Source organism: Hemitrygon akajei, chromosome 5 (assembly GCF_048418815.1).
Source record: "Hemitrygon akajei chromosome 5, sHemAka1.3, whole genome shotgun sequence".
Lineage (NCBI taxonomy): Eukaryota > Metazoa > Chordata > Chondrichthyes > Myliobatiformes > Dasyatidae > Hemitrygon > Hemitrygon akajei.
Window position 1 is genome coordinate 114,517,845 of NC_133128.1, and position 27,031 is coordinate 114,544,875.

The 27,031-nt window shown below is 44.0% G+C and overlaps 2 protein-coding genes across 5 annotated transcripts in view; one reads left to right on the forward strand and one right to left on the reverse strand.

The window, feature by feature from the left end:
* The window catches only part of catip (ciliogenesis associated TTC17 interacting protein), a 58,400-nt gene extending 49,606 nt beyond the window's left edge, over positions 1-8,794 (forward strand). The window contains exons 9-10 of the mRNA XM_073046235.1: positions 3,497-3,585; positions 8,554-8,794. Of these exons, the coding sequence (XP_072902336.1) occupies positions 3,497-3,585; positions 8,554-8,763 (299 nt within the window). The 3' untranslated portion in view covers positions 8,764-8,794. The remainder of the gene's footprint in view (positions 1-3,496; positions 3,586-8,553) is intronic.
* A 6,654-nt stretch (positions 8,795-15,448) lies between these two features.
* The window catches only part of LOC140728069 (anion exchange protein 3-like), a 222,127-nt gene continuing 210,544 nt past the window's right edge, over positions 15,449-27,031 (reverse strand). For all 4 annotated transcript variants that reach the window (XM_073046232.1, XM_073046233.1, XM_073046228.1 and 1 more), the window contains exon 23: positions 15,449-15,686. In XM_073046232.1, coding sequence (XP_072902333.1) covers positions 15,531-15,686 — 156 coding nt within the window. In that variant the 3' untranslated portion in view covers positions 15,449-15,530. The remainder of the gene's footprint in view (positions 15,687-27,031) is intronic.

The window sequence follows — 27,031 nt, forward strand, 5'->3', positions numbered from 1 at the left end:
ACACGGATCTTTCATCACATCAGTGCGTTGAGTTAGTACAAAGTAAAACAATAACAGAATGCAGAATAAAGTGTAACAGTTACAGAGAAAGTGCAGTGCAGGCAGAGAATAAGGTGCAAGATCATAATGGTGTAGGTTGTGAGGTTGAGCCCATCATCTCTCGCCATCAGGCGGAGGATACAAAAGTGGGTGGTGGGAATGCTGATGCTTTATGCTAGAATAAGTGGGGGGAGGGGGAGGGGCTTGAGATTCTTACTTTTTTTCTGTCATTCATTCTTTGGGAATTTTTTCTTCTGTTTTGAGGATGTCTGCAGAGAAGAAGAATTTCAGGTTGTATATTGTATACATTCTCTGATATTAAGCAGGGAATTATAGACCGGTTAGTCTGACATCAGTGGTGGGAAAGATACTGGAGTCAATTATAAAAGAGGAAATTACGACACATTTGGATAGCAGTAGAAGGATCAGTCCGAGTCAGCATGGATTTATGAAGGGAAAATCATGCTTGACTAATCTTCTGGAGTTTTTTGAGGATGTAACTATGAAAATGGACAAGGGAGAGCCAGTGGATGTAGTGTACCTGGACTTCCAGAAAGCTTTTGATAAAGTCCCACATAGGAGATTAGTGGGCAAAATTAGGGCACATGGTATTGGGGGCAGAGTACTGACATGGATTGAAAATTGGCTGGCTGACAGGAAACAAAGAGTAGTGATTAATGGGTCCCTTTCGGAATGGCAGGCTGTGATCAGTGGGGTACCGCAAGGTTTGGTGCTGGGACCACAGCTGTTTACAATATACATTAATGATTTAGATGAAGGGATTAAAAGTAACATTAGCAAATTTGCTGATGACACAAAGCTGGGTGGCAGTGTGAAATGTCAGGAGGATGTTATGAGAATGCAGGGTGACTTGGACAGGTTGGGTGAGTGGGCAAATGTATAGCAGATGCAGTTTAATGTGGATAAATGTGAGGTTATCCACTTTGGTGGCAAAAACAGGAAGGCAGATTACTATCTAAATAGAGAAAAGTTAGGAAAAGGGGAAGTACAACGAGATCTAGGTGTTCTTGTACATCAGTCAATGAAAGCAAGCATGCAGGTACAGCAGGCAGTGAAGAAAGCTAATGGCATGCTGGCTTTTATAACAAGAGGAATTAAGTATAGGAGTAAAGAGGTCCTTCTGCAGCTGTACAGGGCTCTGGAATATTGTGTTCAGTTTTGGTCTCCAAATTTGAGGAAGTGGACTTTAGGAGATCTAGGCCCCATATGGAGCCAGTGATCATTAATGGAGAACGTGTGGAGCAGGTTAAGACCTACAAGTATCTGGGAGTACAGTTAGACGAGAAGCTTGACTGGACTGCCAACACAGATGCCTTGTGCAGGAAGGCACAGAGTCGAATGTACTACCTAAGAAGGTTGGCGGCATTCAATGTCTGTAGTGAGATGCTGAAGATGTTCTATAGGTCAGTTGTGGAGAGCGCCCTCTTCTTTGTGGTGGCGTGTTGGGGAGGAAGCATTAAGAAGAGGGACGCCTCACGTCTCAATAAGCTGGTAAGGAAGGCGGGCTCTGTCGTGGGCAAAGTACTGGAGAGTTTAACATCGGTAGCTGAGCGAAGGACGCTGAGTAGGCTACGGTCAATTATGGATAACTCTGAACATCCTCTACATAGCACCATCCAGAGACAGAGAAGCAGTTTCAGTGACAGGTTACTATCGATGCAATGCTCCTCAGACAGGATGAAGAGGTCAATACTCCCCAATGCCATTAGGCTTTACAATTCTACCTCCAGGACTTAAGAACTTTTTAAAAGCTATTAATGCTTTTTGAGACGGTGATTTAGATGCATATCATATTTTTTACTGAGTTAAGTATTGTATGTAATTAGCTTTGCTACAGCAAGTGTATGGGACATTGGAAAAAAAAGTTGAATTTCCCCATGGGGATGAATAAAGTATCTATCTATCTATCTATCTATCTATTGAGGGAGTGCAGCGTAGGTTCACAAGGTTAATTCCTGGAATGGCGGGACTGTCATATGTTGAAAGATTGGAGCGACTGGGCTTGTATACACTGGAGTTTAGAAGGATGAGAGGGGATCTGATTGAAACATGTAAGATTATTAAGGGATTGGACACGCTGGAGGCAGGAAGCATGTTCCCGCTGATGGGTGAGTCCAGAACTAGAGGCCGCACTTTAAGAATAAGGGGTAGGCCATTTAAAACAGAGATACGGAAAAACTTTTTCACCCAGAGAGTGGTGGATATTTGGAATGTTCTGACCCAGAAGGCAGTGGAGGCCAAGTCTCTGGATGCATTCAAGAGAGAGTTAGATTGAGCTCTTAAAGATAGCGGGGTCAAGAGATATGGGGAGAGGGCAGGAACGGGTTACTGATTGTGTATGATCAGCCATGGTCACAGTGAATGGCGGTGCTGGCTAGAAGGGCCAAATGGCCTACTCCTGCACCTACTGTCTATTGTCTATTAAATGGAACCATTGAACTATTGAGCCTGAAAGCTCTAAGCATCAGTTCAAGGAGAACTATCCAACTATAATCAAATCTCTTGTATGGTAAAATAGATTCTTGACCTCATAATCTATCTCAATATGCGAGGAGTCTAGGATCAGAATGGAAGGACATCCCTTTGGAAGAGAGATGAGGAGGAATTCCTTTAGCCAGAGGTTGGTGAATCTGTGGAATTCATTGCCACAGACAGCTTGGAGGCTAAGTCATTTAAAGAGAAATTTGATAGGGTCTTATTTAGTAAAGGTTACAGGGAGAAGGCAGGAGCATGGCTTTGAGAAGGGTAATAAATCAGACATGATGAAATGGCAGAGAAGACTTGATGGGCTGAATGGCCTAATTCTGCTCCTATGTCGTATAGGCTACTGGTTATGATTTAGCACTTTATTGTATACCTGCTCAACACTTCCTCTGTAGCTGTTACACTTTATTCGGCATTCTGTTATTGTCTTACTTTATTCTACCTTAATGCACTGTGTAATTAATTGATCTGTATGATCAGTACGTAAGACAATCTTTGCACTCTATCTTGGTGCATGTGACAATAATAAGCCAATTCCAATAGGGAATCATTTAATAGTCTTAAACAGTGGGATAGAAGCTACCTTTGAATTTGAGTCTGGGGGTTCATGCTTTCAATCTTTTGTACTTGCCCAATGAGAAAGAGGAGAATCTTGACTTCACAATCTACACTGTTATGACCTTGCACTTTATCTTCTGCCTGTACTGCACATTCTCTACAATTACAACACTTCATTCTGCACTTGAGCTGAGCCTGTGGTTGGTTATTTTAAGCTCTTGTATCTTTTGTCTGGGGGGGGGTGGGCACAGGAGAGAATGTGTGGTGTGTGTGGGTGGCTGAGGCAGAGACTGTTGATGGGAGGCTAGTTTTCATGATGCCAACCCATTTTGTCATTACACGAGTCATTCACATTATTACCTATTAAAACATACTGTGTTTCTCAACTTTACAGATGTGGAAGATCCCAAACCAGTTTTTGCGAAGAAACCACTGAACTGGGAGGAAGATATGCAACTCTATTTTAAATTTCTTGACAGAACGGTACCAACTAATGTTTTAAAACCAGCCTTGTTTTCAATCTGGATTTAAGATCCCGAAAGTTCAATTTTTTCCCTTTCTTCCTCCCCCCCCCAAAAAATGAACTAAAGCTTCAGCTATGCTTTGTTGCATGGTGTGGAGATGCAGTGTGCTGCATTCCTGCTGAGTGCATTCAGTTGACACAAGCTGATCACAAGAACAGACTACTGTGTGGCAGCATGTTGACCAGCATCAGTGACATATGTTGTAAAATTTGTTGTTTTGTGGCAGCAATACGGTGCAATACATAAAAGTACTACAAAATAACAATAAGAAATAACAGGTAGTGCAAAAAGAGAGCAAAATAGTGAGGTAGTGTTCATGTATTCATGGACCATTCGGGCATCTGAAGGCAGAAGGGAAGAAGCTGTTCCTAAAATGTTGGGTGTGAGTCTTTAGGCTGCCGTATCTTGCCCCTGATGGTAGTAACGAGGAGAGGGCATTTACACTTGGGTGCTGCCTTTTTGAGGCATTATCTTTTGAAGCTTTCCTTTGGACTACACTGATGAGGATCTCCATGATGGTGACCTTAGGATTAGTGCAGAGGGAGAAGGGGTCATTGGTGTTGGGTGGGGAGTCCTTGCCAAAGAAGTAGCACAGTACTAATGACCTACTTCTTTTGCAAGGACTCTCCACCCTGCACCAATGACCCTTTCTCCTGTCTTCAACCCTCCTCCTCTTCCTGAACACCCCACCCTGGTCGTCTGCTGCTCTGGACCTTTTCATTGCCAACTGCTGACAGGACATCAACCATCTCAACTTTAACATTTCTCCCTCCAATTCCAACCTTACCCTTTCCGAATGCTTTGCTCTCTACTTCCTCTGCACTAATCCTACCCTCACCATCAAACCCACAGATAAGGAGTGTGCTGTAGTAGTCTGGCGAACTGACCTCTACCTTGCTGAGGCCCAGCAACAACTCTCAGACACCTCCTCTTATTTACCTCCCGATTAGGATCCTACTAAGGAGCACCAGGTAATTGTCTCCCACACCATTACTGACCTTATTTGCCTTGGTGATCTCCCATCCACTGCTACCAATCTCATAGTTCCCGCACTCTGCACCTCCCATTTATACCTCCTACCCAAGACCCATTGTTTCAGCTTCTTCCTGCCCCAGTGAACTCATACCTCGACTCTGTTTTATCCCACCTGGTTCAGTTCCTTCCCACCTACATCCGTGACACCTCACACACTCTGGACCTTTTCAATGATTTCAAGTTCCCTGGTCCCCATCATCTTTTTTGCTATGGATGCCCAGTCCTTATACACCTCCATCCTCCACCAGAAAGGCATCAAAGCTCTCCATTTCTTTCTGGACACCAGACCCAACCAGTTCCCTTCCACCACCACTCTTCTCTGTCTGGTAGAACTTGTCCTCACTCTTAATAATTTCTCGTTTGGCTCCCCCCACTTCCTTCAAACAAAAGGTGTGGCCATGGGCAGTCGCATGGGTCCCAGCTGTGCCTGCGTTTTTGTTGGCTATGTGGAGCAGTCCATGTTCCAAGCCTACACTGGTGTCCGTCCCCCCACTTTTCCTACCCTACATCGATGACTGCATTGGTGCTGCTTCCTGTACCTGTGCTGAGTTCATCAACTTCATCAACTTTGCCTCCAACTTCCACCCTGTCCTGGAATTTACTTGGTCTGTTTCTGACACCTCCCTCCCCTTTCTCGACCTCACTGTCTCTATCTCCGGAGGCGGCTTATCTACTGATGTCTATTATAAACCCACAAACTCTAACAGCTACCTGGACTATACCTCTTCCCACCCTGTTACTTATAAAAACATTCTCTCAATTCTTCCGTCTCCCCCACATCTGCTCTCAGGATGAGGTTTTTCATTTTAGAATGTAGGAGATCTTCTCCTTTTTCAAAGAAAGGGGCTTCCCTTCCTCCACCATCAACGTTACCCTCAACCATATCTCTCCCATTTCACACACGTTTGCTCTTACCCCCATCCTCCCGCCACCCTATCAGAGATAGGGTTCTTCTTGTCCTTACCTACCAGCCCACCAGCCTCTGTGTCCATCACGTAATTATCTGTAACTTTCGCGCCATCTCCAATGGGATCCCACCACCAAGCACATTTTTCCCTCCTTTCCATTTCCTGCTTTCTGCGACTCCCTTGTCCATTCATCCCTCCCACTGATCTCCCTCCTGGCACTTATCCTTGCAAGCAGAACAAGTGCTACACCTGCCCTTATACCTCCTGCCTCACTACCATTCAGGGCCCCAGGCAGTCTTTCCAAGTGAAGCAACACTTCACCTGTGAGTCTGTGTCCAGTTCTCCCGGTGTGACCTCCTGTGTATGAGACCTGACATAGATTGAGAGACCATTTCGCTGAGCACCTACTCTCCATCTGCCAGAAGAAGCGGGATCTTCCAGTGGCCGTGCATTTTAATTCCACCTCCCATTCCCATTCCGATGTGTATCCATGGCCTCCTCTACTGTCACAATGAGGCCACACTCAGGTTAGAGGAACAGCACCTTATTTTCTGTCTGGGTAGTCTCCAATCTGATGGCATGAACATCGATTTCTCAAACTTCTGGTAATGCCCCATACCCTGCCCCTCCTTCACCAGTCCCCATCCCTTTTTCCCTCTTTCACCTTATCTCCTTGCCTGCCCATTGCCTCCCATTGAGTTAATAAGATAATTGGTCACATGGATGTAATTGAGTGGCACGGGGTCATTGGGTCATTGGGCTGGAAAGACATGTTACTGTGCTGTATCTCCAAATAAATAAATAAAGGTGGGAGAATGGAGTTTAGAGGAATAACAAATTAGCCATGATCGAATGGCGGTGCAGACTTGATAATCCAAATGACCTAATTCTGCTCCTGTGGTCCACTAACCAGAACTTGAAGGGAATTTCAACAATTATTTGTTTGTTGGAAGGAATCACTCCTTCCCACATTCAACAAAGGCATCTGCTGGTCCCATTAATGCAGCAGGAAGCATGGGTGAAAATATTAAACACAAAGTGCACTGCAGATGCTGTGGTCAAATCAAGACATACAAAAAAGCTGGATGAACTCAGCAGGTCGGGCAGCATCCGTTGAAAGAAGCTGTCAACATTTCGGGTCGAAACGTCCTGATGAAGGGTTTCGACCCAAAATGTTGACTGCTTCTTTCAAGAGTCCTGACGAAGGGTTTCGACCCGAAACTTTGACTGCTTCTTTCAGCGGATGCTGCCCGACCTGCTGAGTTCATCCAGCTTTTTTGTACGGGTGAAAATATGGAGTGAATTCAGTTGAATCTGATGTTGGTCTTTATGTTAGACTGGTGCACAGGTCTGGCTCACAACATTGCATTGGCTGCTCATGTCTGTTTGAGAATAATTCATCTAACACACTCTTATGAGAATAAAAGATCACAAGGACTAGTTCACGGACAGGTCTCATGTTCCCTGGAAGGGTAGATATCTGAGAAGGTTAGATGATCTAATAGGGTAGATAAAGAGAAACTCTTTCCCATGGTGAGGAGATCCCAAAACAGTGTGAGATGTTATATCAACGTGATAGGCAGTCCATCCGAGGGACACCTCAGCAGAAACACCAGAGATATGAAAAAGCACTGAAGATTCATGGGTGTGGAAAACTTAAATTAATGGATTTTAGATGGATTAGAATATTTGATTTTAAGGAACCAAGACAATAGGTGGAGTCAAGGGAATCTTTTACATTTTGTCATTGCCAATAGTTGGTGGAGTTGTGGATAGTGAAGAAGGTTTTTGTAGGTTACAATGGGAAATTGACAGGATGCAGAGTTTGGCTGAGAGGTGGTAGATGGAGTTCACTCCAGCAAGTGATGGGTGCATGAAACACACTCTCTGGGGTGGTGGTAAGGGCAGATACAACAGGGACATTTAGGAGACTCTTGGATAGGCACATGGATGAGAAACAAATGGAGGGCTATGTACTGTTAGATTGACCTTAGAGTAGGTTAAAGGGTCAGCATGACATCTTGAGTCAAGCCTGTGTAGTGCTACAATATTCTAGGTTCTCAACATGGAATAGACCCCTTTAGCCCATCAAATCCATGCCAACCACCAGGCATCCATTTAAACATCCCATTTTAATCTACTCCCTTGAGAGAGGAAGCCAGGGCATCTGGGGGAATCCCAAACAGACTTGAAGAACTCCACACAGACAGCACCAGATTTCAGGATCGAACTCTGGTCTCTGGATCCCCAACGAAGCAGCTTTACCCATTGTGCTGCTGTCTGCATGGAGAGCACATGTTCTCTCTGTGATTGGGTTAGATCCCCCAGAAGCTCTGGTGTTCTCCCACACCCCAAAGATGTGCAGGGTCAGTGGGCTAATTGGCTGCTGTAAATTGCCCCTAGTATTTAAGGGTAGAATTTTAGGGTGGAAGGGGAGTTGGTGGGAGAATGAAAGAGGATTAGTGTAAATGGATGGCTGACAGAGTGGATGGTGGCAGCAGTTTGATGCAGAAGTTTTCATGGTTAATGTTTGAGGAGTGCTGGAGTTGCTGGAGATTCAAAAAATGAGAGCAGATCGAATATTGAAAGGCCTAGATAGACATGGAGGGAATGTTTCCTATAGTGGGGGAATCTAGGACCAGAGGCACAACCTCGGAATAGGATGTCCCTTTAGAACAGAGATGAGGAAGAATTTCTTTAGATAGAGGGTAATGAATCTGTGAAATTCAATGCCACAGTCAGCTGTGGAGGCTAAGTGATTGAGAATACTTAAAACAGAGGTTGATATGTTCTCAATTAGTAAAGGCATCAAAGGTTATAGGGAGAAGGCAGGAGAATGGGGTTGAAAAGGATAATAAATCAGCCATGATTTATGGCAAAGTAGACTCGATTAGCAGTAGAATTAGGCTATTCAGCCTATGTCTTATGGTCTAAGTTTTGAAATCGATCACTGATCATTATTAATGGAACATTTGTTTTTTCAGGAGGCCCTGAAAGCGGACTACAGCAGCTACATTAGGCACCACCCAGAACTGAAGAGCATATTGGCTGATTTCCTGCAGTTCCTCCTCCTCAGAAAACCACAAGATGTCATCACCTTTGCTGCAGAATATTTCTCCTCCTTCTCCACCTTCAGCACAGAGCAGTCACCCTTTCTGACCTCCAAAAAATTGAGCCCCTTCAAAGAACCTTAAGTTTTCATTAAAATGCTTAAGTGTATAACAAGTTTTTTCTGTAAAACATATTTATAACCACTCTGGGATGTTTCACTTTGTCAGTGACACCAAGCCCTAAAAGATACCAATGGCAGAAGGAGGTTTATTTAAGAGTCACATTAGAAGGATTGCAAGATAGAGAGAAATACTTTTCTGTAGTTCAAAGCCACATCAGCTGAAGGCAATGGCCAACAGATGAGAGAGCAAGAGGAAACCAAAAGGAGAGAGAGAGAGAGAGAGAGAGAGAGAGAGAGAGAGAGAGCGATTGAGAGAGGGAGAGAGAACAGTAGAGAATAGGGAGAGGATGGGTTGGGAAGACAAACAGGAAAGAGGGAGAGAGACCAATAGGGGAGAAGGGGATAAGTAGGACAGAGAGACCAGTAGGAGAGAGGGAGAACAAGAGAGAGAAAGAAACAATAGGAGAAGAAGAGAGAGAGACCAATAAAAGGGGTGGACATAGGAGGGGGAGGGAGAGGGAGAGAGACCAATAAGAGAGAGAGGAGGCAGACCAATTTGAGAGAGAAGGATATCACTTATATCATCTGGACATATCACCAAGGCATCATCTGGACCTTGGACAGATTTTGGTTATGTAGCTGAAAAGTTAATGGTGAGATTGCAAGGCTATAGGGATTTAAAACATTTAACTCAAGTCCACCAATTGGGATTGCAAAGCGATGGGGTTGTTTAAAACATCTAGCGCAAATCCACCAATTCCTTGATTTCATGGCTGGTACAGGCCAGCTGGAATGGTCACTATAGCTTCAGACAGATTAGAACTTAATCAATACTCACACTATTTGCTTAAATTGGAGTTTCATTTCTTTCTAACTCTACCAAATCCTTCAGTTGATCTTGAACCTTGGCCCCCATGGAAGCTACAGAGTTGGCAGGGAGCATCAAGTGAGTTCACAGTTCAAAATTGAAAACTAAATTCAACCACTCTGTAGAGAGGATTTTTCCTATTATAACAAGTCTAGTTCACAATTCAGTGAGATCAGTGAGTCTTTGACCTCAGTAGACCCTTAATGTACTAACATCCTCTGAAAATGCCACTTCTGAAGCATACTCGATAACAGAGCCTCCACTGCTTCCTTGGATAATGTCAAAGATTCACCACACTCTGGATTTCTTGAAGGGAGAGAGATAGAGATTAGCTTGATTTGTTTCATGTACTGTCTATTGAAACATATAGTGAAATGCATCCTTTATGTCAAAGACCAACATAGTCCAGGGATGTGCTGGGGGCTGCCCACAAGTGTTGCCGTGCTTCAGGTGCCAAGTTGTAAGTGTGCCCACAACTTAGTAATTTTAAACCACAAGAGATTCTGTAGATGTTGGAAATCCAAAGTAACACACATAAAATGCTGGAAGAACTCAGCAGGCCGGTCAGCATCCATTGAAGGCAATGAAGGGTCAGTGTTACGGGCCGATACCCTTCATCAGGACACTCACACTAACTCATACACCTTTGGAATCTGGGAGGAAACTGGAGCACCCAGAGAAAACCCACACAGTCACGAGGAGAAGATACATGCTCCTTACAGACAGCATAATGAACTGAAGTCCGGTCACTGGCACTGTGAAATGTTGCACTATTCATTTTGCTATTGTGCTGTACCCCATCCCCTCCCCAGAATCCCAAATGACCAATTCCTCTGTACTGGGGCTGATCACTAATTCTAGATAACCTAGCTGGGGAAACATTGACTCTGCAAGTCCAGGAACTAATGTAGGAATCACTTCTGAAACGATCCAACTTTTCACTATGAGCAGTTTATCTAAGGGCTCCTTATCTAAGAAAGGATGTGCTGTCATTGGAAAGGGTCCAAAAGAGGTTCACAGGAATGAAAGGGTTAACACGAGGAGCATTTGATGGCTCTGGGCCTGTACTGGCTGGAGTTTAGAGGAATGAGAGCAGATCTCTTTGAAACCTATTGAATACTAAAAGGTCTTGACAGAGTGGACCTGGAGAGGTTGTTTCTTATAGTGGGGGAACCTAATACAGAGGGTGCAGCCTAAGAATACAAGACGTCCCTTTAAAGCAGAGGTGACGAGGAATGTTTTAGCCAAAGATGGTGAATTTTTGGAATTCATTGCCACTGAGGGCTGTGGAGGCCAAGCCATTGGGCATTTTGGTAGCGGAGATTAACGGTTTCTTGATTAGTAAGGACGTCATAGGTTACAGGAAGAAGGTAGGAGAATGGGGTTGACGGGAAGTAAAAAATAGTATCAACACAATCGTAACCTCAGTTCCAATCAACAAGCTCAGAAACCTGGGCCTCTGAGCCTCCCTCTATCTTTGGATCCTTGACTTCCTCACTGAGACACAGTTTATGTGGATCGGTTACAACATCTCCTCCTCACTGACAATCAACGCCTCAAGGATGTGTGTGTACCCTCTGCTCTACTCTCTCTACGCCCATGTCTGTCGCTAGACACAACTCTAAATGTGCCAATGGCACTATTGTTGGCAGAATTTCATATAGTGATGAGGTAATCAGGAGCGAAATAGGTCAGCTGATTGAGTGGTGTCATAGTAATAACCTTGCCTCAGTGTCAATAAGATGAAAGAAATGATTGTGGATTTCAGGAAGGGGAAGTCGAGGGCATACACACCAGTCCTCATCAAGGGATCAGAAGTGGAAAGGGTGAGCTGATTCAAGTTCCTGGGTGTAAACATCTCTGAAGATTATCCTGGGCTCAACATATGCAATTACAAGTAAGGCATGACAGCGGCTATATTCCATTGAGGAGACTTGGTGTGTCACCAAATCTTTATGAGTGTAGCATGGAGAGCCTTCTAGCTGATTGCATCACTGAGTGATATGGAGGGGCCATTGTATGGGAACAGAAAAAGCTGCAGAAAGTTGAAAACCCAGCTAGCTCCATCATGGGCACTAGCCTACCTAGCATCGACGACACCTTCAAAAGGCGATGCCTTAAAAAGGGGGCATTATTAAGGATCCTTATTACCCAGGACATGCCTTCTTCTCATTGCCAACATCAAGAAGGCAGCACTGGAGCCTGAACACACACACTCAACGTTTCAGGAACAGCATCATCCCTTCTGCAATCAGATTTCTGAATGGACAATGAACCCATTAGCACTACCTCACTATTTTTCCTCTCTTTTCATACTACTTATTTAAATTTATATTGTTATTAAGGGTTGTTAAGTCATCAACTCATGGTGACCCAATGGATAATGTAGTTGTCCATAGGGTTTTCAAGGCAAGGTACGGAAATAGATTGCCAGGCCTTTCTTTTACTGCTGCCCTTCAAGTCAGTATTTAGTAGATGCACCTTTGCCAGCAATTACAGTGTTGAGTCTGTGTGAGTAGGTCTCTATCAGCTTTGCATGCCTGGACACTGCAATTTTTGTCCATTCTCTTTAAAATAAAACTGCTCAAGCTCTGTCTGTTTGCACGGGGATCGTGAGTGAACAGCTGTTTTCAAGACCAGCCACAAATTCTCAATTGGGATTGAAAGCTAGACTCTAACTTGTCCACTCCAGGACATTAACTTTGTCATTTTTAAGCCATTCCTGTGTAGCTTTGGCTTTATGCTTGGGGTCATTGTTTTGCTGGAAAACAAATCTTCTCCGAAGTTGCAGTTCTCTTGCAGACTGCATCAGGTTTTCCTCCAGGATTTCCCCGTACTTTGCTGCATTCATTTTACCCTCTACCTTCACAAGCCTTCCAGGGCTTGCTGTAGTGAAGCATCCCCACAGCACGATGCAGCCACCACTATGCTTCAAGATAGGGATAGTGTGTTTTTGATGATGTGTGGTGTTCTAAACATAGTGTTTAGATTGATGGCTAAAAAGCTCAATTTTGGTTTCACCAGACCTTCTTCTGGCTGCCATAAGAGTCTCCCATATGCCTTCTTGCAAACTCTAGCCGAGATTTTGGGTGAGTTTTTTCCCTCAACAATGACTTTCTCTCTGCCACTCTCCCATAAAGCTGCAACTAGTGAAGCACCTGGGCAACAATTGTTGTATGCTCAGTCTCTCTCATCTCAGCCACTGAAGCTTGTAACTCTTCCAGAGTTGTCATAGGTCTCTCGGTAGCCTCCCTCACTAGTCCTTTTCTTGCATCTTCACTCAGTTTTTGAGGATGGCCTGTTCTAGGCAGATTTTGATGATTGACTTAACTGTACTCCAAGGGATATTCAATGACTTGGAAATTTTCTTGTATCCATCTACTGACCTGTGCTTTTCAATAACCTTTTTGTGGAGTGTTCTTCTGTCTTTATGGTGTAGTTTTTGCCAGGATACTGACTCACCAGCAGCTGGACCTTCAAGTCAGAAGTGTGTCTTTACTACAATCAGTTGAAACACCTTGACTGCACACGGGTCTCCAAAAATAGATCTCTATTTAACTAATTATATGACTTCTAAATCAATTGGCTGCACCAGTGATGATTTGATGTGTAATATTTAAGGGGGGGGGGGTTTGTGTGTCTGTGTCTGAGTGTCTGTGTGTATACACACATTAGATACACACATATTTTACATACCACACAGCAGTTTATAAGGTATTACAATGTTACTCCTATGTCATATCCATATGAATCCTGAGAGCACAAATACCCAATTGAAGTGAACTAATTTACAGAACAAACTATTTAACCTTCTAACTTCAATAAAATTGACAGTTGCTAGGAAAATGAAGACCAGATTAATGAAAGAGAAGCCCACTACATTGTTGGATCTAACCACCTCACTTGCGTTTGGTAGGCTGCCATTCAACAAATGCTTCCAGGTATTTATGGACTATCATCAGCTCTAATACCAGGATGGGGCAAGGATCTACAATCCCTGCCCCATCAAAGGGCATCCTTTCACAATTGCAGTGTGCAGAGAAGATTCCGATTTAGCACTTTTACATCCAAACATAGTGAAATGTGTCATTTGTGTTAAAAACTTTCACAAAGGATGCACTAGTGGCAGCCCACAAGCATCACTGCACATTCCGGCACCACTATTATGCCCATCATGTTCAGCACAAGCAGTAACATCATAAAATAAGCAGCTTAGAATGGAGAGCCAGAGACTTTCTTCAGGACAGAAATGGCTAATATAAAGCATAATTTTAAGTGAATGAAGTAAAGTGTATTTGATGTCAGAGGCAATTTTGTTTTGGAAACAGTTGAGTGCATGGAACACTGCCAGGGAGGTGGTAGAGGCAGTGTTGGAACTCACTGCAACACCAGACTGATTCCACAACCTATGGACTCTACAACCCATGCTCTCAATATTTTTCTTCTTGTATTAGCACAGCTTGCCTTTGAACATTGGTTGTCTGTCTGCCTTTGCTTTTTTTTTTTTTAATTTTTTTTTTTAAAAAGCTGATTCTATTGAATTTCTTTGTATTTAATGGGAATGCCCACAGTAAAATAAATCTCAGGGTTGTACATGGTGACACATGTACTTAAAGAAACTTGCATAGGTACATGAAGGAAAACTGGAGGGCTATGTGGATGGGAGGGGAACTATGGTTCATGTGCAGATCAAGGGTCTAGACTGAATAATGGTTCAGCATAGACTAGATGGGCTGAAGGGCTGCTTTCTGCTGAGTAAACATTTATATCAACAGACTGCAGTTGCTGGAATCTAGAGCACAAAGCAAACTGCCAAGGAACTCTGAGGGTCAGGTAGGATCTGTGGAGGAAAATGGACAGTTGATGTTTGAACTGAGAGGAGACAGCCACCTTGTTCTAGAAGATGCTGTAGGCCTTTGATGTTGCACCAGCCTTATAACCTACAGTGCGATCAAACTAACCTTCCCTCCCTGTGTGGATTTACCCAATCTATAACCACTCAGATTTTGTATACCCCTTATCAAATCTCCCCTCATTCCCCTACACTCTAGCAAAGGGCTAACCTATTCAACAATTCCCTACAACTCAGGTCCTCAAGTCCCAGCAACAGCCTTCTCAATTTTCTCCACACTTCCAGTCTTATTGACATCTTTCCTGTAGGTAGGTGACCAGAACTGGATTCAATACTTCAAATTAGACCTCACCAACATCTTATACAACTGCAACATAACATCCCAACTCCTGTACTCAATACTGTATGGAGGTTTTCTTTACAAAACTATACACCTGCAATTACAAGTCAGGTCATCACATCAGTGCTGTAAATAATCAAAAAATGGGGTGGAACAGGTTATACCTGCCTTCTGACCAGCAAGCATCCTTGGAAGTTTTCAGACATTTTAGCAGTTTGGTCTTGTTAAGGAAGTGCAGGAAGAACAAATATTTGACTCTGCAAACTCAAGGGACCAAAGGTCAGTCCAAGTACTTCCTGAGACATGAGCAAACTTAGTAAGACAGATTGGAACTGGAGCTCCAGTTCCAGAGTTGAAATGAGATTGGGGGGTGGGGGGGGGGGAGAAAAGGAGACAAGTTTTTAAATAGATTGGTGTGTAATCCACTGGGACATTTAAGAACCTTTCAGATAGGCACAGGTGATTAAAAAAAGAGAACTATGTAGGAGGGAAGGATTAAATTGATCTTAAAGTAGGTTATAAGGTAGACATATCAGGACCAAAGGACCTGTTCCTGTGTTGAACTGTTCAATGGTCAAGGGTTTCTGGACTAAAGAAGCCAGTGGTAGAGAAAACCAGCAATATATAGACACATCTAACAGTAGAAATGACAACACATTAAAATAGCTTTATTGAAAATTTCTGTAAATGCATAGTGCTGGGATTCACAAGGGAGTGAAGGCAGCAGTTTCACTGTCCAGGAATGCGACAGAAAGCACAATAAATTTCTTGGCTGGTGATTGTGCGTCTCTTGTTGTAGAGGGACAATTTGGCAGCCTCTGTTGCTATCTGCTCAAGGGAGGAGCTAGTCTGCAGAAACTCCAGGGAACCATGTTCTGGGTGCACCTGTAGAACAAGAGAAAAAACTACTTGGAGGTTTGTCAGAAATGCCAGAGTAACAATAGAATTTATCCAGAGATGGCCACATCCACTCTGAAATAAAGTTCTAAATAGTGTCCCTTTTACAGAACTGCCCAACTAAAATTAAATGCTTGGGAGAAACATTCTCTGCAAACTGGGGATTTTCTTGAGAAAGGAGGACAGAGGCAACCTGAGGTACAAGAGGCATAGCTAGAGTGGGTAGCCAGTGACTCTCTGCCTACTTCCCCCCCCCCCCCCATTCTGAGAGCAAACACCCAATACAACAGGGTACAATTTTAAGGTGATAGGACAAAAACCTTTCAGAAATGTGTGGAATGCCCTTGCAAGGGTGGTGGAGGCAGATACATAGAAACATTTGAACTCAGATAGGCACATGGATGAGAAAAAAAAATGAATGGCAATGTAGGGGGAAGGTTAGATTGATCTTTGAGTTGGTTAAAAGGTCAGAACATTGTGGGCTGAAGGGCCTATACTGTTCTACATTCCAAGTTTCCAAACAACTAAAATAGCACTAATAAAAAAGCTCAAGGATTCTGCTTCAAATGCCCCAATACCTTAAGTTTTTTTTTAAAACTTCAGAATCCATGTATTCTTCACCAACTTGAAGTTTCTTATCAATAATCCTTCAAGGGAAACTATGCTCTTGTTATCCAAGAGAAATTGTTACTTTGTCCACTTTGCCAGCTCCCATTCCAAAGGCACTGGTCTATATGGTCTCAGTTCTGCATCCCCAGCAGCTGACCTCCCACTTTCCACCCTGTTCTGGTGAAGTGTAGGATTAATTCTATACATTTCAACCTACCTTGACTCAATTCCTCATGATTCACTCAAGTATATACCACTTCCAAAGCCATTTACCCATATACAATGTGTTGGGTGTCGTTACAAGTACTGTGTTTTGCACCTTGGCCCCAGAGGAGGAATGATTTGTTTAGCTGTACATGTATGCATTGAATAACAATAAACTTGAATAGTTAAGGTTTAAATTTCTCAGGTCAGACCCGAGGTTCTCTAAAGATCACAGCACTGGAAAAACTCAGCAGGCCAGGCAGTGGAGAGAAAGTGGACTATTAACATTTCAGATCAAGACCCTTCACCTAGCCTGTTGAGAAAGGTCTGACCCAAAGGGTTGACTGTCAATTTGCCCCCATTGAAGGTGGCTGGACCATTGAGCTCCTCCAGCAGATCGTTTGTTGCATAAAATTCCAGTAACTAATTCTACACCCCAGAGATGTTCTCCAACTTGAGTTCTTTGTATTTCTAATTGAGTTCTCTGCCCCTTTTCCATTTTCTTCCCTTAGAGGAAGCACAATTGTTTCCAAATTTTAGATTAAAACAAAGCCATGATCTGCATCTCCCCTTTATTGCACGAAGATAAAGAGATCCAGGTATTAAACTTCCAAGTTTAACACTTTCCCTGGTCAATCTGTGGAAACTGAAGAACGAAGTTCAAAGTAAATGTAATATCAATGTATATACCCAGTGGTCACTATTAGATACCTCTTCCTAAAGTGAGCACTACAAGCATGTTTGTGGTCTTCTGCTGTGTAGACCATCCACTTCAATGTGTTGTGCATCAAATACTGTATGCTCTTCTGCACACCCCCATTGCAAGGCATGGTTATTTAAGTTACGGTCAGCTTGAAGCTGTCTGGCCATTCTCCTGACCTCCAAGGCATTTTCACCCACAACTGATACTCACTGGATGATTTGTTTTTCCATGCCAGTCTGGAAACTAGAGACATGTGAAGTACTCAGACCACCCCATTTAGCATTGATCATTCCATGCTCAAAGTCACTTAGATCACATTTCTTCCCATTGGTGTTTGGTCTGAACCAAATCTTGTAACTGTCTCGATTGTTCATCAAGTTGCTGCCATGTGATTGGGTGATTAGATATTTACATTAACAAGTGTATAGATGTACCCAATAACAGCCACTGAGTATGTCACCATTTACCACCCCAAAACATTTTCTTGCAGGCATTCACAGAACAAGAAATGCAACACAGACTGACCAAAAAAAAAAACAATGTGCAAAAGAAAATGCTAAAAGAACAAGTAAATACTGAGAATACAAGTTGTATAGGAGCAGCAACTCAACCAGTATTAATATGCAAAATTCATTCTTGCATAGAAAACAATGCAACCAATCTGCATGCACATTAAGTTAGGAATTACATGTACAATACAGAGAGGTTAATTTCAAAGGGACAAGGGACAAGTTTCTTAAATTCTAGGTGGGTGTCAGGAATGTTCTGCCTCTGGTGGTAGAGTCTGATACCTTGGGGACTTTGGATAGGCACACAAATGAGGAAATGCAAGATATGGTCTTTGTAGACAGAAAAGGTCAGTTTAGTTGGCCATTTGATTACTAATTCAATTGGTTCAGCACAGCAGTGAGGGTCAAGGAGCCTGTTCCTGTGATGTAGTATTTAATGTTTCATTTTCAACTTGGAATGTGTCCCTCAAGTTTGCTCTCTAACAAGAGATCTGATCCTGTAACCAGTGTACTGTCAATGCACAGCAAATTTTCACCCCAATTCTGATCAAGAATTCTCCTCTGGTAGAGACTTTCTTCCCACTTCCAATTGAGACCTGATGCTGTGCTACATTCCAATAGATCTGGATTGATGGCGATTCTTCAAGGCTTAATCTAACCCTTCTCCCTTGTGCATGATCGATTCTCCTCAATAAATCTGTTGATGCCCTAATTTCTACATTGTGGCTCACTGGCCTGATTACTCTAGAAATACCCAGGAATCTAGATTCTAATCTCACCTTGTCACTACTAATCAAAGTGATAACACTGGTCATTGGCTTCAGGAAGGAGGTAGTACACATTCTCCTGTCTACAGTGCCAAGGGTTGACAGCTTCAGATCCAGGGAATGGACACCAGTAGTCTGTCAACGCTGGGTCAGATGGACTGAAAAGGCAAGGGACAGAAATGTGGGTAGAGGGGGTGGGGTGGCCCTGTTGGTGAGGAATGAGATTCAGTCCTTTGCAAGGGGGGACATAGGGTCAGGAGAAGTAGAGTCTGTGGATAGAACTGAGGAACAGTAAGGGCAAAAAGACCCTAATGGGTGTTGTCTACAGGCCACCAAACAGTAGCATGGATATTGGGTGCAAGTTGAATAGGGAGTTAACATTGGCATGTGGCAAAGGTAATGTCGCAGTAGTTATGGGGGATTTCAACATGCAGATGAACTGGGAGAATCAGGTTGGTGCTGGACCACAGGATAGGGAGTTTGTAGAGTGCCTACGGGATGCATTCTTGGAACAGCTTGTACGAGAGCCGACCAGGGACAAGACTATTCTGGATTTAGTGTTATGTAATGAACAGGATTTGATAAGCGATCTCGCAGTAAAGGAGCCATTAGGAGGTAGTGATCACAATATAATAAGCTTTTATCTGCAATTTGAGAAGGATAAGGGCAGCTTGGAGGTGTCAGTGTTGCAGATGAACAGGGGAGACTATGCAGCCATGAGGGAGGAGCTGGCCAAAGTTGACTGGACGGATAGCCTAGCAGAAAAGACAGTGGAACAGCAATGGCAGGTATTCTTGGGAATAATGCACAAGGTGCAAAATCAGTTCATCCCTCAGAGAAGGAAGGATTCAAAGGGGGGCAAAGAGGCCACAGTGGTTGACAAAGGAAGTCAGAGATTGCATAGCATTAAAAAAAAAAAAGGAATATGACAGAGCTAAGGTGAGTGGGAGGACAGATGATTGGGAAGTGTTTTAAGGAACAACAGAACTTAACTAAAAAGACAATACGGGAGAAAAAATGAGGTACGAACGCAAGCTAGCCAGGAATATAAAGGAAGATAGCAAAAGCTTTTTTAGGTATGTGAAGAGAAAGAAGATAGTTAAGAACAATGTTGGGCCCTTGAAGAATGAATTGGGTGAAATTGTTATGGGAAACAGAAATGGCAGAAGGAATTTAATGAGTACTTTAGATCTGTTTTCACTAAAGACACAAGCAATCTCCCAGATGTATGGATGGGAGAAGGACATAAGGTAACAGAGGAAATGAAACAGATTGACATTCGGAAGGAAACAGTGATGAGAAGACTGATGGACTGAAGGCTGACAAATCCCAAGGTCCAGATGGTCTGCATCCTAGGGTACTAAGGAGGTGGCCCTGGAAATTGCAGATGCATTGGTAATCATTTTCCAACGTTCCTTAGATTCAGGATCAGTTCCTGAGGATTGGAGAATGGCTAATGTTATCCCACTTTAAGAAAGGAGGGAGGGAGAAAACAGAACTATCGACCTGTCAGCCTGACATCGGTGGTGGGGAAAATGCTAGGAGTTCATTATTAAGGATGAAATAGTGGCATATCTAGATAGCAGTGATAGGATTGGGGCCGAGTCCAGCATGGATTTACCAAGGGTAAATCATGCTGGACTAATCTGTTGGAGTTTTTCGAGGATGTAACCAGGAAGTTAGATGGGAGAGATCCAGTGGATGTAGTGTACCTCGATTTTCAGAAGGCATTTGATAAGGTCCCACATAGGAGATTGGTGGGTAAAAATCAAAGCTCAGGGCATCGGGGGGAAGACATTGACATGGATAGAAAACTGGTTGGCAGATAGAAAGCAAAGGGTAGCGGTGAATGGGTGTTTCTCGGAATGGCAGGTGGTGACTAGTGGGGTGCCACAGGGCGTGGTATTGGGACCACAGCTGTTTACCATTTACGTTAACGATTTAGATGAAGGCATAGAAAATAACATCAGCAAATTTGCTGATGATACTAAGCTGGGTGGCAGTGTGACATGTGATGAGGATGTTAGGAGAATTCAGGGTGACTTAGATAGGCTGGGTGAGTGGGCAGATACTTGGCAGATGGCGTTTAATGTGAATAAGTGTGAGGTTATCCACTTTGGGAGTAAGAACAGGAAGGCAGATTATTATCTGAACGGTGTAGAGTTGGGTAAGGGAGAAATACAGAAAGATCTCAGAGTCCTTGTTCATTCAGTCACTGAAGGTGAATGAGCAAGTGCAGCAGGCAGTGAAGAAAGGCTAATGGAATGTTGGCCTTTATTACAAAGGGAATTGAGTACAAGAGCAAGGAAATCCTCTTGCATTTGTACAGAGCCCTGGTGAGACCACACCTGGAGTATTGTGTACAGTTTTGGTCTCCAGGGTTAAGGAAGGACATCCTGGCTGTAGAGGAAGTGCAGCGTAGATTCACGAGGTTAATTCCTGGGATGTCTGGACTGTCTTACGCAGAGAGGTTTAGAGGGACTTGGGCTTGTACACGCTGGAATTAAGGAGATTGAGAGGGGATCTGATTGAAACATAAAGATTATTAAGGGATTGGACAAGATAGAGGCAGGAAATATGTTCCAGATGCTGGGAGAGTCCAGTACCAGAGGGCATGGTTTGAGAATAAGGGGTAGGTCATTTAGGACAGAGTTAAGGAAGAACTTCTTCTCCCAGAGAGTTGTGGGGTCTGGAATGCACTGCCTCAGTAGGTAGTGGAGGCCAATTCTCTGGATGCTTTTAAGAAGGAGCTAGATATGTATCTTATGGATAAGGGAATCAAGGGATATGGGGACAAAGCAGGAACTGGGTATGACAGTAGTTGATCAGCCATGATCTCAAAATGGCAGTGCAGGCTCGAGGGGCCGAATGGTCTACTTCTGCACCTATTGTCTATTGATCCCAACTCGCCACACTGCGGCAGACAGGAAGGCTCTACAACAGGTAGTCCAACTGTCCAGTGCATCTCCAGCACCCATCTAGCCATTATCAAGGGCATGCATACTGAAAGGTGTCAGAAAACAGACCAGTACCAACCTGGTATCCACCCTACCCCTGCTAATACACTTTTATCCCACTCCCATCAGACAGGAGGCTACATAGCATCCACACCAAGACCAGACTCCGTTACTTTCCCCAAGCAGCAAGGCTGATCAATACCTCCCCCCACACTAACCCACCACTACTATCAGTTCCTGGCAATCACCCTGTGTACAGACACTCCCATACCTAGCATCACCTCATGGACATACAATGTATCCCTTATTTATATTTATTGTTTTTTTATTATGTTCTTATCTTATGTTTTGTGCTACATCAGATATGGAGTAACAATTACTTCATTCACCTTTACACTTGTGTACTGGAAGTGATATTAAACAATCTTGAGTGATATCGCCCAACTTCTCACTTCATCTCCCTCCCCCCCCCCCCCCAATCACCTGTCCAGTTTGTACTTTCCCCTCTCCCTCCCTCCCTCACCCACCTTTTTATTCTGGCTTCTGCCCCCTTCCTTTCCTGGTCCTGATAAAGGATCTTGGCCCAACATATTCAACTGTTTATTCCCTTCATAGATCCTGCTGAGTTCATCTGCATTGTGTGTGTTGTACAAGGTTTGAGATCTGGGTCAGTGTCATGATTGCCTGACCCCCCCCCCCCCCCAAAGAGGAATCTTAGGTGCCAGGATGGACACTGGCCACCGCAGTGGTGGGCCACATAACCTAGTGATAGAGGGACATGCCTGCCCCAACATGTGAAGTCAGCTCAGCAGACTGGGTAGAAGTGATCAACAGCAAAATCTAATGGCCAGGAAGGCATTTCTGCAACACTTTGTGCACAATGGACAGAAGGCATCATAGTCACCTACTACAACCAAGGAAGACTCCAGTTTGTATGACTCCTCATACCAAAGGACCCAGACTTCCACGGTTGAGTGAAGGGAACTGTCCCAATGCAACAGCTTTTCCACTCTACACACTTTCTGCACAGGTCTGTCATTGGATAACAAGCCAGATACATGCTAGTTATTCAACTGACAAAGCTAATGATAGGTCTGAAGAGCATCATCAAATCTCAGTTCAAAACCCCACTCAGAACCAGAGCAGCACAGTAGCTTAGTGGTTAGTGTGACACTATTTATAATGCTGAGGAACAGTTCAATTCCCACCACTGTGTCTGGAGTTTGTGCATGTTCATGTGGAGAATGTTTCCTCCAGTTACTCCAATTTCCTCCCACATTCCGAAGACGCACAGGTCAGGGTTAATAAATGTGGGCATGATATGTTGGCACAGGAAGCATGGTGACACTTGCAGGCTGCTCCCAGCAGATTCTCAGACCGTACTGGTCATTGACAAATGATGCATTCCACTATTTATCAATATCTCAAAGCTAACTTTATCTTTATTTGCAAGTTTGGGATTAAGGTACAGTTGGAGTAGAGTAGCAAACTATCAGATTGGGTATGTAGTACAATAGTAGGCCATTTGGCCCAACTAGTCCATGCCAGCTTTTATATTCCAGAAGTCTCAACCATCTTTCCCCCATCTCAAGCCTCAATGTGGACAGGGCTAAAGAGACGATTTAGACTTTAGGAAGGTTCGGGCTGACCACACCTCACTGCACTAAAAGACTCCTCTATGGAGAGAGTTAGGAGCACAAAAATTTCTGTGAATGCACACAACAGACAATCTCATCTGGTCCCTCAACACAACCTCTTTGGTCAAGAAAACACAGTAATGTCTCCACTTCCTGGGGAGATTTGAGGCTCTTCACCCCTCATTCCCCCCCCCCCACCATTCTAACCAATTGTTACCCCTCTAACAATAAAAGCACCATGAGAGTGCCCTGACCAGCTGCTTCATAGTCTGGTGTGGAAATAGCAAGGCCTCTGACCACAAGTCCCTACAAAGCATTATGAGGACTGCTGAGGGGGATCATCAGGGTCTCCCTTCCACCCAGAGATATTTATCCAGATGCTGTGTATACAGGAGCCTCAGCATTGAAAATCCATCCCAAATCCAAAAATCTTCAACCCCCTAACATGTAGGTGGGACCATAGCATTAGGACAGTGAGGATGGTGAACAGCTTCATCTCCAGACTAGGAAACTACTGAAGTCCCTGCCACCAACCAGGTCTCCTCACACAAAGCACCAGTAGTGTTACATGGTTCACTTTTTAAACTTTTAAAAATGTGATATTACTTTGCATCAATGACTGGATTGTGCACCTTGGCCTGGGGGAAGGAGGTTTTGTTCAGGTATACAGTTGAATGAAAATGAACTGAACATGAACTCTGTCTATCCTCCATTAACTGTAAAGGTGTTGCAGATACCATAGTTTGTTGGCACTAGATGTACTAGCCATCTCTCTAGAGGAGCTGCCTGACCAGCTGAGCATCTGCAGCTTCTGACAGGTTCCTATACTGACCAAGATGCCTGACCAAGCCAAAAATGCTAGAAGCACTCAGCAAGTCACTTTGGATCTCTGGGGAAGAGAAAACAGATTCATTTCAAGGGCCACTATCAGAACAGCATGTAATAAGGGAATGTTTATGATAGGCCACAGACTGAAGTGGTCAAGGTAACAGAACAGTATAGCCCCTGAAGCCCATGACACTGTGCTGACATTAAAATCTACTTTAAAACAATCATCTGAAAAATCAATAGTTGGAGACAGAACCCCCAAAGCAAAACATGTAACATTTGAGAAAAGGGAATAGTGTGGGCTCATACAGTTTGGTAGAAGGAATAAAAGCATGAACTATTGTTTAAATGGGGAGCAAATTCAGAAATCAGAGTTGCAAAGGGACTTGGGAGTCCTCGTGCAGAGTTCCCTAAAGGGTAACTTGCAGGTCAAATCTGTGGCAAGGAAGACAAATGCAATGTTAGCATTCATTGCAAGAGGACTAGAATACAAATGTAATGATAGGCTTTGCTATCCACTACAGTACAGGATCTGCAGCCCTTTAACCTACTTTGAGATCACTCCCTCCTACATAGCCCTCCATTTTTCATTCTATATGCCTATTTAAGAGTCTCTTAAACAGCCCCAATGTATCCGCCTCTATCACAAGCCCTGCAGTATTCCACAGCCCCACCCCATCCCCAGCAACACTCAATGTGGGAGGAACTCAGCATCAATGGAAGTCAACTTCTCAGGCCGAGGCCCTTTATCAGGACTGGAAATAAAAGATGAGAAGTCCAAGCAGGAATGTGTGGGGGGGAAAGGGAATGTTAGGCAACATTTCACCTGAGGAGTCTGTTGGGGGTCATCTACTATATCCAGTGCTCCCAGTATGGCATCCTGTATATTGACAAGACCCAATGTAAATTGGGAAGACCACATCACCAAGTACCTACCAGAAGAAGCAGGAACTCCCAGTGGCCACCCATTTCAATTCTATTTCCCATTCTGACATGCCAGTCCATGGCCTCCTCTACTGCTATGAAGAGACCACACTGAGGTGTGGGGAACAACACCTCAAATTCCATCTGAGTAGCCTCCAACCTGATGGCAAACATCAATTTCTTGAACATCTGGTAATTGACCCCCCCCCCCACACCATTCCCACAATCTCCTTACCTGCCCATCACCTCCTTTCCTTCCATGGTCTTCTATACCCTCTATCAGATTCCCCTTCTCTAGTCCTGTATCACTTTTACCAAAATTAACTTCCCAGCTTTTTACTTCACCCCTCCCCCAGGTTCACCTACTACCTTGTACTTGTTCCTCCCCTCCTTGCTCTGACTGCTCAACTTGCCCCCCCCATTCTAATAGAGGATTTTAGCCCAAGACATCAACTGTTTATTCTTTTCCATAGATGCTGCCTGACCTGCTGAGTTCCTCCAGTATGTTGTGTTGCTTTGGACTTCCAGCATCTGTAGATTTTCTCATACTTCACCCCCAGCTAGAATTGCCCACCTCTGACATCACCCTTGTACTTCACTCTAAACACTTTAAAAATCATCCTCATTGTATTAGCCATTTCCACCTTGGGGAACAGCTCTCTGGTTGCCCATTATCTCTTAACATTTTGTACAGCTTTATGAAGTCACTTCTCACTCTTCCTCACTCTAAAGAGGAAAGAGAGAATATTTTAAATCTTTTCTGATTCACAATCAGCAAATGGGCTAAACCAAAACTGAAATTGCAGAGGAGACTCACCTGTTTCCATATTCTGTAGAGGTACACTGAGTATTGGGTCGTCCGCTTAAAGCAAGCCATCATCCTCTGAGCTCTGCTCTGGCCACAGGACTGCTGGAATTGAACAGCTGACTTCATGACTTACCAGTCACACTTCACAATCAGACCTCTCCAATATTCCCACCAACCTCAGCGGTCTGCCTTTAACACTGTCGAGTTACTAAGCAATAATTAAGCCAATTAGAACAATGTGTGTGCATCACAAAATACTTGTGCTACAATAATTGGCTATCAGAATTGGAAATTGTTTGTTATTGTCACAGATACTAACATATATTAAAAGTCTTTTCATACAAATCAGATCTTTACACAATGCATTGAGTTAGAATGAAGTAAGACAATATTAGAATGCAGTGTAACAGGAAGTGAAGTGAAGGTAGACAGTAAGGTGGAAGATCATAATGAGGTGGATTCTGAGGTCAAGAGTCCATTTTAACATGTGAGGGGAGCTTCAGTAGTTTTTGAACAGTGGGGTAGAAGCTATCCTTCAGCCTGCTGGTATGGGTGTGGGAGTAAGGAGTGCTCGTGATCGACATACGACTGGAGATCGGAGAATCAGCCGTTGTAGGTAGGCCGAGACCCTCGGACCTACCTGGAGGACACCTGAGGAGGAAGGTAAAGCTGCGCAAGCGCGGGTGACGTCAGTGGCGAGCGCGGGCTTTAAAAAGCGGCCCACTTTCAGGAGCGGGCAGCGTCGGTGTGGGCAACGGAGTGCGCAGGAGCAGAGTGCTGGGCTTTGGCTCAGCGGGCTTCGGCACAGGAGGACTTCGGCAAGAAGCCTGCTTTTCATTTATTCTGACTAATCTGGGATCAGGTAATGGGGGAGGCAGTTAGAGCAGTGGTGTGCTCCGTATGCAGTATGTGGGAGGTCAGGGTCAACACAGTTGTTCCTGATGACCACACCTGCAAAAGGTGCATCCAGCTGCAGCTCCTATCAGACCGAGTTAGGGAATTGGAGCAGGAGCTGGATGAACTACGGATCATTCGGGAGGCAGAGGCAGAGATAGATCAGAGTTATCGGGAGGCAGTCACACCGAAAAGACAGGAGGTAGGTAAATGGGTGACAGTCAAGAGAGGCAGGGGGAGCAGACAGAGAGAGAAGAGCACCCCTGTGGCCATTCCCATCAAAAATAAGTATACCGTTTTGGATACTGTTGGTGGGGATGAGCTACCAGGAACAAGCTGCAGTGGTCCTGTCTCTGGCACTGAGGTTGGACCCTCGACTAGGAAGGGGAGGAGGGAAGAGAAGAGAGCGGTAGTGATAGGGGATTCTATAGTCAGGGGGGTGGATAGGAGATTTTGTGGGGAAGATCGGGAGTCTCGGATGGTATGTTGCTTC